We start from the raw sequence: 18653 nt of genomic DNA, 5'->3' as shown, positions 1-18653 counted from the left end.
GGATGTAAACGAGGAACCCCTATTTGTAACTATACCTTTCAGGACGGGAACCCCTTTTGGGGTTCTTGTTGCTATGTACAGTATAGAGCATCGCAGTTCCCGCCCACTTCCTGGTTTTTCCTGGTGCCGGAAGAAAAAACTCAATGCACTTTTCCCATTGACATTTGCAAAAATATTTATATCTATTAATTTAAGCCTCGAATCAAGCCATCATGACTTGACATGAATCATGACCATAAAACGTTTTTTTCTGTGATTTTTTTTATTTTTATATTTAATTATATGATATACTATATTTAATAAATACCCTTGTTTTGCCGTTTAAAAAAAAAAAAATCACAGAATCAAACGTTTTATGGTCATGATTCATGTCATGTCATGATGGCTTGATTCGAGGCTTAAATTAATAGATATAAATATGTTTGGAAATGTCAATGGGAAAAATGCATTGAGTTTTTTCTTCCGGCACCCGGAGGGGGCGGGAACTGCGATGCTCTATAGCAACATACATTTGTTTTTCAGAAAACTTAGGTCAGGATTTAGAAGGCGTTTTTAGAATCGGCCTCAGGTCTAAACACATATCTATTGAAAAATAAGACAGTGCACACAGGTTCCGAATGTCGAGTTAACATCCGTGGCTACAGGGTCAATACTTTATATGTTTTTTGTACATGTACGCCAGAGAAGTACAGGCTTTGCGTGCTGATGTACAGTGACAATGGGGGGGGGGGGGGGGGTAGAGAGGGGGTAGAGACCAAGACTATCATAGATATGAACGAAAAGGTCAGACTCGATCAAAAACATTTACGATAGTCTTGAGCCAAGGCTATCACCGCTTGATCTTCCCGATCTCCTCGCACATCGAGGAGAGGTACTGTGTGACTTTGACCATCAGGATGATCAGGACCCCTCCCGTGAGCATGCAGGAGGGCCAGAAGAGCGAGTGGAAGACGGCGCTGTGGCCGTAGATGCGGGTCAGGAGGACGACGCTCTGCTGCTGGTCGTCGGGGTCGTAGTAGCAGGGCAGCTGCTGGTGCACCCGCAGGCGCTCTGAGATGTTCATGACCATGGCGTGCATGAGCGAGCTGTCCTTCAGGCACTTCGGCACATAGAAGCACTGCAGGGACGGGAGATTGTGGCGCACACACACACACACACACACACACACAGTTTGTATTACTATACATACATCAACATTTTAGGACAGTGATTTTATGAATGAATGCTATTGAATGCTACACATTTTGCCATTTACAACCATCAGCCTAAAGCCAAATAGATCAGCAATTTTCCAGTGCATGACACTGGCACGCAACTAAGTATATAAATCATGTTTAATCGTTTCCTAATTGTAAACGTATCTCTAAAAATCATGTTTTTAACCATAAAACAACCATTTCTCTTGTGAGGACCTTGGAAATGTGGTCCTCACAATGTCTATCTGTCAAAGTCGACCATACTTGTGGGGACATGTGGTCCTCACAAGTATAGTAATACACACACACACCATGCAGCAGGTCTATCATGCATGCTCGTTGTGGTGAAAATGCCCGTGCCCGTGTGGGTGCTGAGAACTCATATACTTTCAACTCGGATGTTTGTAAGTGTTTTTTTGGTGAGTGCCTTGCATTTTCAGCTGGGAAAAAAACACCTTGGTGGACACGGCCCCTAAAGGTCACCAATAAACTAGGTCATGATAAGAATGTGTATAGTCTATCCCCTACTGTGGTCTGGGGAGAGTGTAGACAACCAAGTGTTTCCACAACCAATACACATTGCTTCATTTCACCTGACAGTGAGGAGTTTCACCAGCAGGGTGTAACGTGTGTGGAACAAGGTTATTATAGTTAACGAAAACTAACGAAATAACGAAAAAACTAAAATTGAAAAAAGATATTATATAATATAACTGAAATAAATAAAAGTTAGACTAAAAACAAAGATAACTAACTAAAACGATCTGAAATTAGACAAAATGCCCTTAGTTTTAGTTTTTGTCAATTTATTTATAAGCTTAATCAGTAACAGATTTTTTTTTTTTAAATGCTATCTTTTCTTGAGTTTTTATTACACAATACTTACTCTGGCCCTTTTCATTCCTGCACCTGACTTATTTGTTTCTTTGGTGCAGGATTGAAAAGGGCCGAAAGTATTTAAAAAAAACGATTAGCATTATAAAAAGTAAAAACTATTAAAAAACTAGCAAATCCGCTCTAGAAACAAATTAAGACTAAATGAATTAGAAAAAACGAACTTAAACTAAAATGAAAAATCTAAAACTATTATAACCTTGGTGTGTGGAGGAACATGCTATCCCTCCCAATTCTGCTCCCTGCTGAACAGGTGCTCGAGCAACCTGTAGGTCGAGTCCCAAGTCTTCAGTTCCCAAGTCAGTCACCTTAAGTCAAGTCATAGTTGAGTCCCCACTCCCCAGACTCCAGCACCCAAGTCTGTGTCCAAGTCACACATTGCCAGCACAAATACACATTCTTGTCATTTACCCTTCTCTGGCACACAGACCATCTATCATTTACCTTAAGTGAATTCTACATAGTAAAATCCTGACAGTTATTTAAAATAAAATGTGTGCTGACTGTCCAAAGTCAGAGACTGTTGAGTCCAAGTCAAGTCACGAGTCATGGGTTACTGTGACTCAACTTGGACTCAAATCCTCGTTCTGGACTGGATTACAACAATGATAATGAATTTACCACATGTGAACATGCGAGCGCAAAATAGAAGCCCGGCGCCTCGTCACGCTGCTGCCGTGTTTCCAAAAACACGGCGAGCTCCCATTGGAAACAATTCAAAACATAGGCTGCTGCACTCAGGAAGAAATGCCTCGGTGGACCCGGCCCCTTAGGCAATTTACCCACGACGAGCGAGCATGATTGACCTGCTGCATCGTGTGTGGGTGTTAAAAAAAAGTTGAAAGTTACAAGACATTTCTACTCTGAAAAGCAACAGAAACGTTGAATATACCCCCAATAGATAATGTCACGTTGACAAACAGTTGATCTTCATGGCCTTTCACGGGTCTGGGAAATAATCCAGGTCCGATAAAGTTTTCTTGGAAGGTACCAGAGTTGGTCTAAATTTGGCAACCAAGACGGCATCTGACAGCGTGTGCCAACATTATGGTTCAGCCAGTGGTGGAAAGTAACTACGTATACGTTTACTCAACTACTGTGCTAAAGTTCAACTTTGAGCTACTTTTACTTTACTTGAGTGTTTACTTTTTTCAAAACGTAATACTTCTACTCCACTGCATCTCAGAGGCAAATACGGTACTTTCAACTCCACTACAATCATTTGAAAACTTAAGTCACTTGTTACTTTGCACATTTAGATTATTATTAGTACAAAACATACATTAACTAAATAATCTCTATTTTATACTTAATACACAAATTTAGAAAGTTGTTGAAAAATGATATGAGACTTATGGTCCTTTAAGTATATTTTGATGCTAATACTTTTGTACTTTTTACTCAAGTAAAAACTTTTAATACAGGCCTTTTGCTTTGTAATAAGAGTATTTCTACAACTACTGATTTAGAAGGCATTTGTAGAATCGGCCTCAAGTCTTGATGGGTTAAAGTAAAAATAAATCTGAGTACTTCTTCCACCACTGGGTTCAGCCGTGCACTCTCAGAGCGTTACCTGGGACCAGTGGTGTAAAGTAACTAAGTACATGTACACGAGTACTGTAATTAAGTACAATTTGTAGGTATTTTTACTTTACTGGAGTATTTCCATTTTTCAGTACTTTTACTTCTACTCCACTACATCTCAGAGGCAAACCTTATACTTTTACTCCACTACAATTATTTGAAAACTTTAGTTACTAGTTACTTTGCAGATATACATTATTGCATTATAAAACATACATTAACCACTTTAGCCCTATTATATACCTATCCTATTTGAAAATAGGCGATCTACAAGCTCACAACGCGTTGTGAGCTTGTAGATCTGCTATTTTCAAACATTTTAGTACTTTTACTTTTGGTACTTTAAGTATGTTTTGATGCCAACACTTTTGTACTTTTACTCAAGTAACATTTCGAACACATGCTTTTTACTTGTAACAGAGTATTTTTTTGTATTGTGGTATTGCTACTTTTACTTAAGTAAAATATCTTGAGTACTCTTTCCCACCACTGCCTGGGTACGCTGGCTGTACTCACCTCAGAGTTGGAGTCCTGTGTCTCCTCGTTGTGGGACAAGCGTCCCACGCGGCCCGTGCTGTTGACGCTGACATACACCTGCAGACAGGGATACTTGGAGGCCCGCCAGCAGTCCGACCCGCAGCTGTAGGAGCAGTTCATGTCCGCTGTGATGGACGAGTTGACGACAACACATATGCCCTCCTCTGTCCACGCACTGCGGCAGGATAGGAATGAGAATTACATATTAAAGGGCACGACCATTCTGGTAGAGGCTTGTGTTGTGTAGTTACACTTGCCATGATGTAACTCCAAAGTGGACAAGAAATCAAAAATAATTGCTCCATTGATTAGAAATTGATAATTCAAAATATGCTTCTCATTGACTTAACCCATTAAAGGTTCTATGACATTCATTTTCACTTTTTTTTATTTTTTATGTTTTTTGGGGGGTTTTATGACCTCAATTACACCCCAAAAATCTGAACTTTGAACATTCAGTGGATTTTTGTGGTCTGGGGTTTTCTGAATAATTAGGCTGAAAAGTAATCTGAGCTTGGCCCTTCGGCAGCGAGGTCACAGCCGATTAATCCCGCCCACTCTCCTCCTCGCCCTCGCCCTCGCTCTCAAAGTCACTCTTTTAGCACACAAACAAACGCAAACAAAGTTGAGTCAGACAATCTAGAACATCACAAAACCCAGTACTGTTTTTATTTTAATTCACATATCTTCCCACTTGGCAGGTGTATTGCTGAGGACCCAAGGAAAAGCAGTGTGTCTAGTGCAGGGGTCCAGGGCAACCTTTTCGCGCACATGATCACTTAGCCCAGGGGTCTTCAAGGTTTTCAGGCCAGGGACCCCCTAGCTGAGAGAGATATGAAGCAGGGACCCCCTCTATATAACTTTTTTTTTTAATTAGATCTGCTACACCTATATACCTCTTTGCCAAAAATAGCAGATCTACAAGCTCACAACGCCTGGCACGGCTAAAGTTCTCCTCAGAAAAGGGATGCTAGGGTTCAAATGGTAAATGTAAAAAAAAACTAATCCTATCGCACAAAGATTTGGCGGACCCCCTGTAGTAACTCTGAGGACCCCCTAGGGGTCACGGACCCCCTGTTGAAGACCCCTGACTTAGACGTTTTCCAAGGATGGCGTGATCACCCAGTGCCAGACAAAATGTAAATTTTCTCTTATTTATTTATTTATTTTACTTTACTTTATTTACTTATTATACAGTAGGCTGCTAATTTGAATAATGCAAGCATATAATAAGGTAGAACTTTTAAACCAAATAACTAACAGAGAACAAAGAATGAGTCAATAATGTAATATTAATAATAAAGTTAAGATAAATTATGACTATCTGGGGAGAAAGGTTTCATGCACATCCAATAATAACAGTTAATAATGTTTGTTTTTCAACTCAATTGATCACCTCAATAACCAAAATAATCTGATCACCTGGAAGATCAAATATTGTACTTTTACTCCACTACAATTATTTGAAAACTTTAGTTACTAGTTACTTTTCCGATATAAATTATTATATTATAAACCATACATTAACCACTTTAGCCCTATTTTATACATGGGCTATCTGAAAATAGCCGATCTACAAGCTCACAACACGTCAGGTTGCGACGCGTTGTGAGCTTGTAGATCTGCTATTTTCAAACATTCGAGTACTTTTACTTTTGGTACTTTAAGTATATTTTGATGCCAATACTTTTGTACTTTCACTCAAGTAACATTTTGAATTCCGGACTTTTACTTGTAACGGAGTACTTCTACATTGCAGTATTGATACTTTTACTTAAGTAAAACATTTGAGTACTTTTTCCACCACTGGTACCAGTCTGTGTAGGGCGAGTGCATAGTGCGGGTACCTGTCCGTGTAGGAGCGCAATATGGTGATGCCCAGGACAAAGTACATGGCAACAGAGGAAAGGATCATTGCCAGACCCAGGAAGATGGCCCGGTCCTCACCAGCCTTCAGGGCGGTCACAGGCTTCTTCTTGTCCAACACATCACCCTTAGGGGACTTCTGGTAGAATGACCGGCTGATAGGAAATTAAAAAAATATAATTTGGAGGCATTAAATGTCATGGGATGAAAGAGTGAGGGCAGTGGGAGAAGGAGAGCACGGTTAATGTTATTAGAGCAGCAGTTCTTCAACCTTTTCTGTATCAGGGCCCACTTTAAAATCTTGAAAGTGTCTTTGCGCCCCACCAATCTGACCACTTGGGCCGCGTGCGTTTTCAGAGCATGTTTTCCTATTTCCTACATGTTTTCCTATTTATCTGTATCACAACTGGGAACCCTTTTTTCAAGGTCAAAATAAATCGTCTCTCTTTGGTGGAAACCTTGTATGTCCAAAACTTTTAGCAGATCTACAAGGAGATAAGAGGTTTCTGCCCGAGATAAGAGATAAGAGGTTTCTGCCCGAGATAAGAGATATGAGGTTTCTCCCCGACAGCATTGAAATACCATGACATTGGTTTGTTTTTGAGTTTTTTTCAATATTTATGTCACGTTGTCTGTAAAATGGATTTGGGGACCCACTTGCAATAATCTCACAGACCACAGGCTGGGAATGGCTGCATCAGAGCTTATAGCTGATATAAACATAATTATACAGACAGACAGTCACATTACCTTCTGTTGTTACTTTGTCCTCCTCCTTGAGCATTTCGGGCCCCTGCCACGAAGAACATTTTCCCTGATGACCCACGACTTACTTTGCTCCCCCGGGGGGAGCGGAAAGGTTGTTGAAAAGACCTGAGCGGGAAGAATCAAGAGTTGATTTACATCCATCCCGTCCCAAACCATAAAAAAACAAACCACCCTTCAAACGCAATTTCAAGACCACAGCGCATGTAAACATAATAAACTGCACTTTTTTACCTTTTCCATTTCTTTTGAAAAGAATACCTGCTCACTTTCATTTAGATAAAGTAAGCAAGTGAATAAGTAAGTAAGGAGCTCCTTTGTTTTTGTTTTTTAGATAAAGAGCGGTACAAAATATACTGTACCTCTGGTGCATATCAAACACTACCCTCGTAAAACAAATCCACGTTTGTACAAAGGAAACACAAATATGTATTTGCTCTTTTACAACCCTATAAAACAACGACCCACCGTTACAACGTGAAGCCTCAGTGTGTGATGCAGCCCACACACATGGAACAGAGGAAGCCCTCTCTCACATGAGGCACACAGGGTCAGTGCAAACCGGGCAAACAGCTCGTTTTGAAACACAAAGAAATGCTGTTAAGTTGAGACAAGGAGGTGATGGATGGCAACAGATGAAAGGTGTTAATGCCGCTGAAAGACATACCTGCAGCAGTGCGGACGGCTACTACTGCTGTCAACACAAAGTCATCGGGTCCCCTCGTGGTGCCACACTGCCTGCCACGCTCATGCCGTTTCCGTCTGGGTCGTCCTACGGTTTGGAAACGAAACACACACACACAGCATTCAGTGCCAGCTTTATTATAGGCTAAAAGGCATTACAAAAATAATGGATGAAAATCACTTACACGGTCATACAATAAAGCATAAATTTATTAGGTGTCCTGATTCATGTGCAGACATGACCCAGACATTGTGAGTTATTAGGCTCGGTTCACCGCAGGGTCAGAGCTAAGGTGAGGCCGGGTCGATGAAAACCCACTTTGAAGATTGCCAGGCCGTTATTCATAAGTAATATACGAGACGGAGACGTTTACATGGCCGCGTTGCAAGTCTGACGTGCATTTCGCAATATCAAAAAGGCACAAACAAATGACAGCTTTAAAAAAACATAAATTAGTACATTTCTGTGCTGAAATAAATGAGAACTATGTCTATCAATAATTCTTTGACTATGTATAATCATTTAGTGTTAAAGCCTATAAATCCTAAATATGACCTTGTGAAAAGAATCATACCTCGTCAAATCATTCTTTTACAGTCATCAGTATAAAGTCTTAGTTACTTACACAGTGCATCCTCTGCATTACGGCGTCTAACTCCATGTAAACATAATAAACATGACTTCATTCATTCTAGTAAGGGATGAGACATTTCCCGCAGGAGCAGCAGAGAGAGTGAGAAAGCGAGTGTGTGTGTGTGTGTGTGTGTGTGTGTGTGTGTGTGTGTGTGTGTGTGTGTGTGTGTGTGTGTGTGTGTGTGTGTGTAACAAGTTCCCCTTGGGATGAGTAATTTCCTTGCTGTATTTCACTCCCAGCTGCTTTACCGACAAATGTTGCTGAGAAAGAACGTCAATGTAATCCAAAACTACCAAAAGAAATCCGAAGCTACAGCTTATACTTAGAATCAGATGCAATATCGCCCCAACAAAACGGCCACCCATGCATATACATACTTTCTAGCCGAGAGTCAAAATGACAGGTATTCAACTTCAATGACAGCAGTACCATCAAAACTTACGACTTTTCTCGTGCGCAAAAAGCATGCAAACAACATTACCTCTGGAGTGCCTCAAGTTCCACGCATAACTGTATTGATTTCAGCTAAACAGGGACACACACTGGCAGTCTGGCTGCCCCGGACTCCGTCGACCGGCTCTCAGACTTTGGCATTGCTATTAGAGGCACTTGAGTTCAGCAGATTGGTGATACAGTTAGTGCAGGGGTCTTCAACAGGGGGTCCGGGACCCCCAGGGGGTCCTCAGAGTTACTACAGGGGGTCCGCCAAATCATTGTGTGATATGATTATTTTTGTTTTACATTAACCACTTGAACCTATAGCATTCCTTTTCTGAGGAGAACTTTAGCCAAAAATAGCAGATCTACAAGCTCACAACGCGTGAGCTTGTAGATCGGCTATTTTTGGCAACGAGTCATAGGTGTAGAGGGAAAAAAGAGCAGCAAAAGTTGATCTGAAACACAATTTTATACAATATAGAGGGGGTCCCTGCTTCATCTCTCTCTCAGCTAGGGGGTCCTTGGCCTGAAAACGTTGAAGACCCCTGAGTTTAGTGCTTCACTCATGCTCCACGGAGGCTGAACTTGCTGGAGCAGGTGACCCTCTGCCCTAATCACATATAAGGAATGACCAGTGACAGTCATTTTAATGACGTGTGAAAGCTGGCACAGGTAGAGTCACTTTCAAGCTCAGTGCATGACTTTGGGCCCAGTACGTGACTTTGTCACGGCTGCCTTGGTTAGGTTTGTCTTAAATGGAACAAAATTACATTTTATAAGAAATATTACATAAAACAGTGGTTCTCCATTTTTTTCAAGTGAAGGGCCTCCAAATTGATATGTATTTGGCCGCAGACCCCCATCTGAAAAGGTTTTGTGCCAGAGACCCCCATAAGAGAGGATTTATGTAAACATATATATATATTCATATTCAAAATATTCCAAACATTTTTGACACATTTAAAAAATGTTCCAAAATAGAAGATGTACAAAAATCAGCTATTTTTGAATAGCCAATGTACAAATGGATAAAGTGGTTAAAATTATTGTGATGCTGTATTAAATAATTTTGCTGGGGATCCCCTGGAACGGGGGTCCCCGGACCCCACTTTGAGAACCACTGACAAATACATTGTCTATATGGCAAAGTTGTCTGCATTAAGTGTTATATGATACTTTTTTATTTGATTTATAAATCTGACATAAGTTATACATTTCATTATGTGTTTAAAAAAACACCCCAGAAATGTTCCTTCAACAATATGAAAATGAAAAATGAAAATATTGAGCACTGTGGATGACAAAATTGTGCATAGAGGTCATTTGAATGACGTTAAACTTGGTTATCAACAAGTCGTTTCATGTTCAGGATGAGCTATTCTAATCCCAGATTGATTTCATATGCATTCGTATTCCTCCATAAGGCTTCTTTTTAAGGGCCGGCTGAATGTTCAATGTCATCGCTCAAGGCACTGCAGAGAGACGGATCTTTTCTGTGGCTGAGCGAGCAGCGAGATGCTTCAGCAGTACTGTGTAAAACTGCTAGCCACTGCAGGATGCTATGGTTCACATAGTCCCATAATATCTTTAAATGAACTATATGTCTAGAGGCCACAAGGTATGGGGGATGTTGGAACTTAAAGTAGCACTATGAAACTTCTTTTAATGAATAAAATGTAATTTTGTCCAATCTTTATGGTTATGGTAGAGTATGTTCATACAATATTGTTGCTGTCCGGCAGAAACCAGCTAACTCCATTTTCCCGCTTTTGCATTTTTGCCCATGAATCAGTGCTATTGAACACCCTTTACGTCTGTGTGTTGATTAAAAAAATATTGAACCAATGAAAAGTATTAAAAAGTGCTTCTGACAAAACCAGCTAACTCCATTGGATCCTCAAAAGGGGGGTGGAGTTAGCTGGTTTAGCTAACTCCAGGCTCCACCCCCTTTTGACCTCCAACCTCATTGTGAGCTTGGAGGTCCATTCAGCTGTTCTTATCAATGATGAACAAAACCTCCTAACTCCACTTTTTGTTTTGTTTTTGTCATTTCCTGAAAAATGCCCGGACAGCAGAGATATAACATGTACAATTGGGGTGGTTGTATTGTGTCTCCCTGCTCTTCTATTGGGACATTTAGATCATGTATCCAGGTGAGACATGACCTTTGACACAATCCTGTTTCTGGTTTGACACGAATTTTGACCTGAAGGTCAAGATTCAATTTATCCCCTGAACAAGCAGGCCGGCTCTATTAGCTCAATGGTTAAAAAAAAAAAGTGCACTTGCGCAGGAGATCCAGGTTCAAATCCAGAGTAGAAGAGGAAAGTTAAATAGTGCAGCTTTAATATGGAGGACCATTAGATACCACATTCTGCCACATTAGATACATAATAAATGGATAGATGAAATCCACAATTGAAGCAAGAAAGAAAGAAAGAAAGAAAGAAAGCAATTAAATAAATACATCAAATAAAAACACAAATACATAACATATAAATGTAAATATATAATAATATAAATTAATTCCTTTTATTCCTTTATTTAATTGTATTTGTTATGTATGTATTTACAAAATGGCAAAAAGTGTCCTCCATAACAAGGATCTGTGACCCTCATTGTAAAGGGGCCAGACAACTATTACACAATTTCCGAGTGCTATATATGTATGACGGAAGCATTTGAAAATTGTGGCAGGCAACAGTCTGGGCTCGAATTCACGTTCATGTCAGTCATTCGAAGACAAAAAAGTCAAGAAAGACTTCAGAGACAGATAATGGCAGTGTGTGTGGTATGGACACTGCAGCTCAGTGGGTTTGTGTTCTTTTACAGTTTACAAGCATTACAGGCTCAGCTTTGATCCTGTAATTTTGGTTTAGTGAAGCAATGGCTCTCACCCTCTGAGCTCACATCAACACTCACAGCTTTACATGCGAGGGGCCACAGTGGATTTCACAGCTTAACTCCCATCAGGCGGCTCTTTGATAAAGAATATCTTGGGAAGCATTTACTGGCCTCGCTCTCCGACGTGATTACTAGCGTGTGGCCAGGTGTACTGCATGGTGCTGGTGCCTTTACAGAGCAACACCTGCACAGGATCAACATTTTCATAGAGTGAACATTGCACGCATGCTGCATGCATTGCATGCATATGTCCCATGCCGCATATTGTACATATTGTTCACATGGCCATTTGGTTCCATTTGTAGGCTATTCTCTCTGATTTAAATGAACGCCGATGATTCTTTTTACAGTGTAAGGTTAAATCAATTTAATCTTCAAATGCAATATCTATTTGTTATTCAATTTAGGCATGTGACACTGTTTTTGTCTGTTTTGTTTTTGCTTTAAAGGTGCATTGTAAAATGATAATACTGTAGAAATATTACCAAGATGTAAACAGGTCTGTTTTAAGAAGGGCAAATTAATTCTACACCCTCAGATTTAAATGAACACTTCATATTCCATTTAACCAAGCTTGGACACATTGTCCAAGCATATGAGTCACAAGCACAGTTGTACAGACAGTATTGAGTTCAATATGATATCAAAAGCTGCCTTTTAATATGTCCTGTTGCAGAGTTATTCATCTATTAAAAATGCAAAGAGAACCATAAAGATTCATGTGTCTTCTTTCTCATGAAAAGCCTGTTTTGTCATATGGTATTGTAATTATAACCAGTCACTAAAATATGTTTGTAGAGTAACATATCAGAGTTCAAAGTAATGGCCTTTAGTTGTAATAGCCAGACATAATGTGAGTGATGTGTGTGAGGTCTTACCTCTTATTGGAAGCTTGTTAAAGATAATCCAGTTTGGGGATTCAACTGTCAGCAGTCTCTCTTCAACATGTTCTGGGGCCCTCTGGGGAACAGCAGCCAGCTACCTCTTATTTAAACTCAATGGCCCGAGTGAACAGGATGCCAGCCATACCTGCAGTGGTGGAAAAAGTACTCAAATGTTTTAAGTAAAAGTATCAACACCGCAAGGTAGAAATACTCTGTTACAAGTAAAAGCCCGGAATTCAAAATGTACTTGAGTAAAAAAAGTACAAAAGTATTGGTATCAAAATGTACTGTAAGTACCAAAAGTAGAAAGTACTCATTATGCAGAATGTCCCACTTCACAAGTTTTCAAATGTATAAAATGTATAAAATTTGAAAATAGCAGATCTACAAGCTCACAATGCGTCGCAATGCAAGGCATTGTGAGCTTGTAGATCGGCTATTTTCAAATGGCCGAAATATATATAGGGCTGAAGTGGTTAAACTACGTTTTGTAATAATAATAAAAATCTACAAAGTTCTAGTAACTAAAGTTTTCAAATAATTATAGTGGAGTAAAAAGTACAATATTTGCCTCTGAGATGTAGTGGAGTAGAAGTAAAAAGTACTGAAAATTGGAGATACTCCAGTAAAGTAAAAAAAAAAGACCTCGAAATTGTACTTAAGTACAGTACCTGAGTAAATGTACTTAGTTACTTTACACCACTGATATGCCCTCCTGCTGCTTCTGAGTTGGTGAAACACAATGAATCTCAACTCAACTGCACCTCCAAACAGCTGGCTTTCAGGAGGCCCCCTGTCCCGTGTGAGTTGGTAGTTAAACTTATAGTAGTCACAGCATGCCCACAGCAACGTTTGAGAGACACTTGTTTATGTCTAACAACGCCTGTGTTCCTCTCGTTCACACTTCTGTTGTGACAAGTTGTGTACAACGGCTGTAAATATCATTAATAAGACAAGTTGTTGCTTAGTTTAGCCACAAGGTGTCACTGCAGCCTTACAAACAGCAGCGTTTCCTCTGAGAGGCAGTCCCATTTAGATGTCTTTAAAATATTCTCTACAAATTCTAATGTTTGTTGATATTTATTACGTATACTAAAATGTCTCGATGTTGTTGTTGTTGTTGTGGTGGTGGTGGTGGTGGGGTAATGGTGTGGAACTTACATACATATAATAGAAAAATACAGTCAAAGGTGTAAGAGGTCTGGCCATCCTCAACCCTATAGTGTGTTACTCTCATATAATGTTATTTAGATAGTGGCATGGACAGTAGCCAGGTGAGAGTTGGTAAACTCATTACAGAACAGCTGAACATGTAACCTGTTGTCAGTGGTGAGTGACTATATGCCCCAGACAGTGAGATGGAAGAACTATGACATTTCAACTGTATACCAGCTACACAAACTACAACATTTATTTTTATTTTTTTATTGTTGTGTTTTCCTCCATTAAACTTTCTTCCCTGAAAATATACAAGTATGGTCCCCACACACATTTCTGTGTTGTCACTGCTGTTGGATCCTACTGACTCACCTACCAGTGAGGAGCCACGGTCAATTATGTTCGTATCACACTCGACAAAGCCACGGTGGATTTGAACCCACGACCTCCGTGGTGGTGGGCAGCTACAGTAGGCTACTTTACCACCGCGTCACCGAAGCAAGCGCCCGATCAGACAGTCTTGAGAGCAGACGGCAGACTGCCATAGTGCCATCATTAGCCTGAGCCTCATCACTGATGATAATGATAATGATGAGTCTGGACTATATGAAAGACTCTGTCCACTTGTTTGTCACTTCTCAGTTCCGTCTGCTCAGGAATCAGATATTATCCAGATAGCCACGGTTGTAGGCCAGCTACATTCAGTCTCATATCCACTGTTGATAGTCTGTACATACATCATTGGTGATATATTCATGCATGCATTTTGCATGGTGATAGATTGTACATTCATAATAGCCTTTATTGAAAGAATATATAACTCTACTCTTACCTGTACCAATGTGTTTCATGCTGTTGATGCTACACTAGAATTCCCTGATGAGGACCAAGAAAGGTTATCTTATCTCATCTCATCTTAATATGTTATGTAATGTTATCTTAATGAAAGAAAAGCCTTGTGGTATGTGTTTGCTTGTTAAAAATAACTGCTATCAAGCCAAGAATCTGTTATTTTACGGACTAATGATAATGATCTACTTCAGTGGTTCTCAATGTGGGGTCTGGGGACCACCAGGGGTCCATTTGGTTCCATTTGTAGGCTACACTCTCAGATAAGAGCTAAGTTAACCGTGAGGAGTATCTAGTGTAGATTGGGTTGGGGGTCCCAGAGATTTATAAAACGGTATCAAATGGGGGTCCATGGTCTAACGCAGTGGTTCTCAACCAGTGGTCCGGGGACCACCAGTGGTCCTTGGGGGGTTACCAGGGGGTCCCCAGCTAAATTAGTTAACATACTGTAGCGTCACAATCATTTTAACCACTTAGCTTTGGCTATTCAAAAATAGCAGATCTACAAGCTCATAGCGTGGCACTCGGTGCCGTGCTATGAGCTTGTAGATCTGCTATTTTTGAAAAATCTTGAAAATGTGTGCATAACTTTGAATATATGTATTTTTTTATAAAAGGTTGAAAACCACTGGTCTACCGCATATCAAACAGGGGGTCCTTGAAATGAAAAAGGTTGAGAATCACTGATGTGCTTAAGGGGTGACAGCTGTATCATAATATACAGTATAAGTTACAACAGCATCTGAGTGCAGATGGAATGGCATTTGTATATTTGTCCTAAACATAGTCCCAGAAGAATGACAAGCCATCTCTCTCTCAGACACATTTGGAGGTGGAACAGCATTGTTATGGGGGATGAAAGGCCATTCTTCTTCTTTGTTTTTCTACATCTAAAAATAGCTCGAGCTGAGCGGGCAGTGGAGCCATAACCTCCGTCCGTCCGTCCGTCCGTCCGTCCGTCCGTCCGTCCGTCCGTCCGTCCGTCTGTGTGTGTGTGTGTGTGTGTGTGTGTGTGCGTGCGTGCGTGCGTGCGTGCGTGCGTGTCTCTCTCTCTCTCTCGCTCTCTCTCTCTCTCCATATGTATGTATGACCAATATAAGAGGTTTATTGATTTAAAACACATTCCTTTCTCAATTGGCCTTGCCCTCTGTGTGTGTACTAATGATAGTACAAACGTGTGCATTAAATAGTTTTATGGACGACCTTAAATCCCAATAAAATGGAGTGTTACTGCTAACATTTTGTTTGCACACATGCCTAGCAACCCCTCCCCACCCCCACCTTCCTACTGACAGAAAGGACATTGACAGTTTGGTGTCTTTTCAATAATAAATGAAAACAGACTCCCACCATTACCCCACCTTAAAGATTCTAGACTAGTTCTCTAGTCTATGGCGTGAGGGGGGGGGGGGGGGGTGCAAGGTTGAAAGTGATTGATTTCACCATACCTCCACATATCCAATGAATGAGAGAATGTACTGTATGAGAATAACTATTCAAATCATAGGGTTCTCTCTCCCCGCCTACAGTTGTAGAATTCTGTGCTTGATCTATAATTGAGATTAAGAGATTATTTCTTATGATGTCCCTGGCACAAAATCCTTTCAAATGGTGGTCTGTGGCCAAATACATGATCAAAAATGGGGGTCCTAGACATGAAGATGTCTGAGAACCACTGACAGAGATAACAATAATCTGCTGCCCTTTCTGTTGTCATCTCAATTTTCTCTTCCTTACAGACAAGCACACTGAATACCTACCTACTCAGCACAGCATCAGCGCTGTTGCTAAGGCCGTTATGAAAGCTTTCCCTGCATGGCATGGTCTGTATCCAAGCAATTACACAATGCCAACAGGTCCATTGCATATTGTCGCAGTCAGGCAGAAACCTTGTATCTCTATAATTCAACTTTGCATGTTTCAACTTTGCTCTCCTTCTCCCTAACAGAGAGAAGGAGAGCAAGGAGAAAAACTGAAAAGAAAACGATATCTACCCCACTGATAAATGAAAATGATATCTTCATAATATGCACATACCATAAAAAGCAGCAGGTACATGTACACAATGTTAGACATAAGATGAAACAAATGGCAACGGATCGGTAGGTCCACATAGCAGCAGGCATGTACGTGAGGTTAGACACAAGATGCAAAAAAGTAGCAACGCCATCGGCAGGGCTACATAGGAGGTAGTCCGCATAAGGCAAAAATGTCACAGACAGACAGACAGACAGACAGATTTATCTCTGAGTGTTCAAATGTAACCAAATGGGGTCCATTGAGGATTTGACTGTGTATGAAGCCATGTGCATGTGCGTAAAAAGAAAACCTTCAGGATTTATGGTGGCTGAGGTCAGGGGAGATGTTTCGTCAATTGACAATTTCCCTGTAGTGAATAATGTGTTGCATAAAGGCCTGGCACTGGAAATGAGGGATTTGCTTTGCATTTCATTACTTCCTGCCAAAGCGCAGTGTCACACACACACACACACACACACACACGCGCGCACACACACGCGCACACACACACACGCACACGCGCACACACACACACACACACACACACACACACACACACACACACACACACACACACACACACACACACACACACACACACACACACACACACACACACACACACACAGTGATGAAGTACATATTTATTTTTCTCTGGCTTGAGGAGACGGGAAGGGGAGGTGGAATGTGGGAAAATACCTACGATGGAACTAATGGATACATATATATACCCCAAGCCATTTTTTGCAGCATTTAGTAGAAGGCCTCTAAGCAATATATTACATATTATGAAATTGCTCTGGCATTTTTGTCCAGCCAGCAAGTTCCTGCTGTCTGCTTCACCATGACTTAGTTTGCCCATGAATTCCACATATAGAATGTTTTTTGTAGCCTGCTTTATATAGATACTTATCCATCTTAGTGAACACTTTTGTCCCAAGCACCATGAAATACTGTTTGTAAGCAGTGGTGGAAAAAGTACTCAAATGTTTTGCTTAAGTAAAAGTATCAATACTGCAATGTAGAAGTAATTTGTTAAGAGTCCAGAATAAAAAAAAATACTTGAGTAAAAGTACAAAAGTATTGGTATCAAAATGTAACAAAGTAAAAGTACAAAAATGTTTGAAAATAGCAGATCTACAAGCTAGCTCACAACGCGCCGCAATGCGACGTGTTGTGAGCTTGTAGATCTGCTATTTTCACATAGCCTAGGTATAAAATTGGGCTTAAGTGTTTTATAATAGAATCATATATATCTGCAAAGTAAAGTTAGTAACTAAAGTTTTCAAATAATTGTAGTGGAGTAAAAGTACAATATTTGCCTCTGAGATGCAGTGGAGTAGAAGTAAAAGTATAGACAATTGGAAATACTCCAGTAAAGTAAAAGTACCTCAAAATTGTACTTAAGTAGAGTACTTGAGTAAATGTACTTAGTTACGTGTAAGTGGCAAGTGCCTGCATTGGACAAGTGATGACCTCAATGAGGCCTCAATGAGAGTTAACCATTTAAACCCCAGTGTCCATATCGTGGGGAAAGCTTTCACACAGCAGATCGCGTGGTGAGCTTGTCGATCGGCTATTTTCAGCGAAAGCTTTCCCCACAATAATAGAAAACAGAAAAGACACCAGTATAGAGGGCCACATGGGAGACATGCCCTGAGGGCCTCCGCTCAACCAAGTTTAAACCACGTTTAAGTGGTTAACACCCACTGACTGTGGCAGTGTTGGCGCTTACTGTACAACACAAATCTTCTGTTAATGCCCTCCATAATACACACAAGCATTTCTGTTTGGTTACTTTTGAACCCTTTTCAGAGTTGGAGACAAATGGACAAATGGACACTGAGGATTTTACAGTGTATAGGCACACACACACACACACACACACACACACACACACACACACACACACACACACACACACTCTCACACACACACACACACACACGCGCGCACACGCGCACACACACACACACACACACACACACACACACACACACACACACACACACACACACACACACCAAAACAGCATGTGCAGACAAGACATCATTTATCAGACACAAAAGGAAATGCCAAGTGTTCACACGTTGAGTTGTAGTATCAGATCCCATGCAAATCACATCACATGGGGTTTTGTCATGTCCTCCATTGTGGCTTGTTGTAGCTCAAGAAGACTACACATGACCTCCTCCATCAAAAGAACTTCCAACATGAATCCAATTTGCATTCAGTTGTTT

General features: G+C 40.5%; 1 protein-coding gene across 2 annotated transcripts; it reads right to left on the bottom strand.

Moving 5' to 3' along the window:
* Window positions 1-829: 829 nt before the first annotated feature.
* Window positions 830-7609, bottom strand: LOC308093215 (calcium-activated potassium channel subunit beta-2-like; the record flags this gene model as incomplete). 2 transcript variants are annotated; one of them, XM_080439471.1, is made up of 5 exons in its annotated part: window positions 7510-7609; window positions 6828-6950; window positions 6059-6232; window positions 4191-4386; window positions 830-1117 (listed from the first exon to the last, which is right to left on the bottom strand). In XM_080439471.1, exons 2-5 carry the CDS (start codon window positions 6884-6886, stop codon window positions 830-832), a joined length of 717 nt encoding a protein of 238 aa, XP_080295597.1. In that variant the 5' UTR covers window positions 6887-6950; window positions 7510-7609. The 2 variants fall into 2 exon arrangements, with proteins under 2 accessions (XP_080295597.1, XP_080295598.1); XM_080439472.1 differs by lacking the exon at window positions 7510-7609 and adding an exon at window positions 7311-7340.
* Between the last annotated feature and the right edge of the window lie 11044 nt (window positions 7610-18653).

Source organism: Gymnoscopelus braueri (genome assembly GCF_963280865.1).
Source record: "Gymnoscopelus braueri genome assembly, chromosome: 10".
Classification (NCBI taxonomy): Eukaryota; Metazoa; Chordata; class Actinopteri; order Myctophiformes; family Myctophidae; genus Gymnoscopelus; species Gymnoscopelus braueri.
This window is presented reverse-complemented; position numbering and strand designations above follow the sequence as displayed.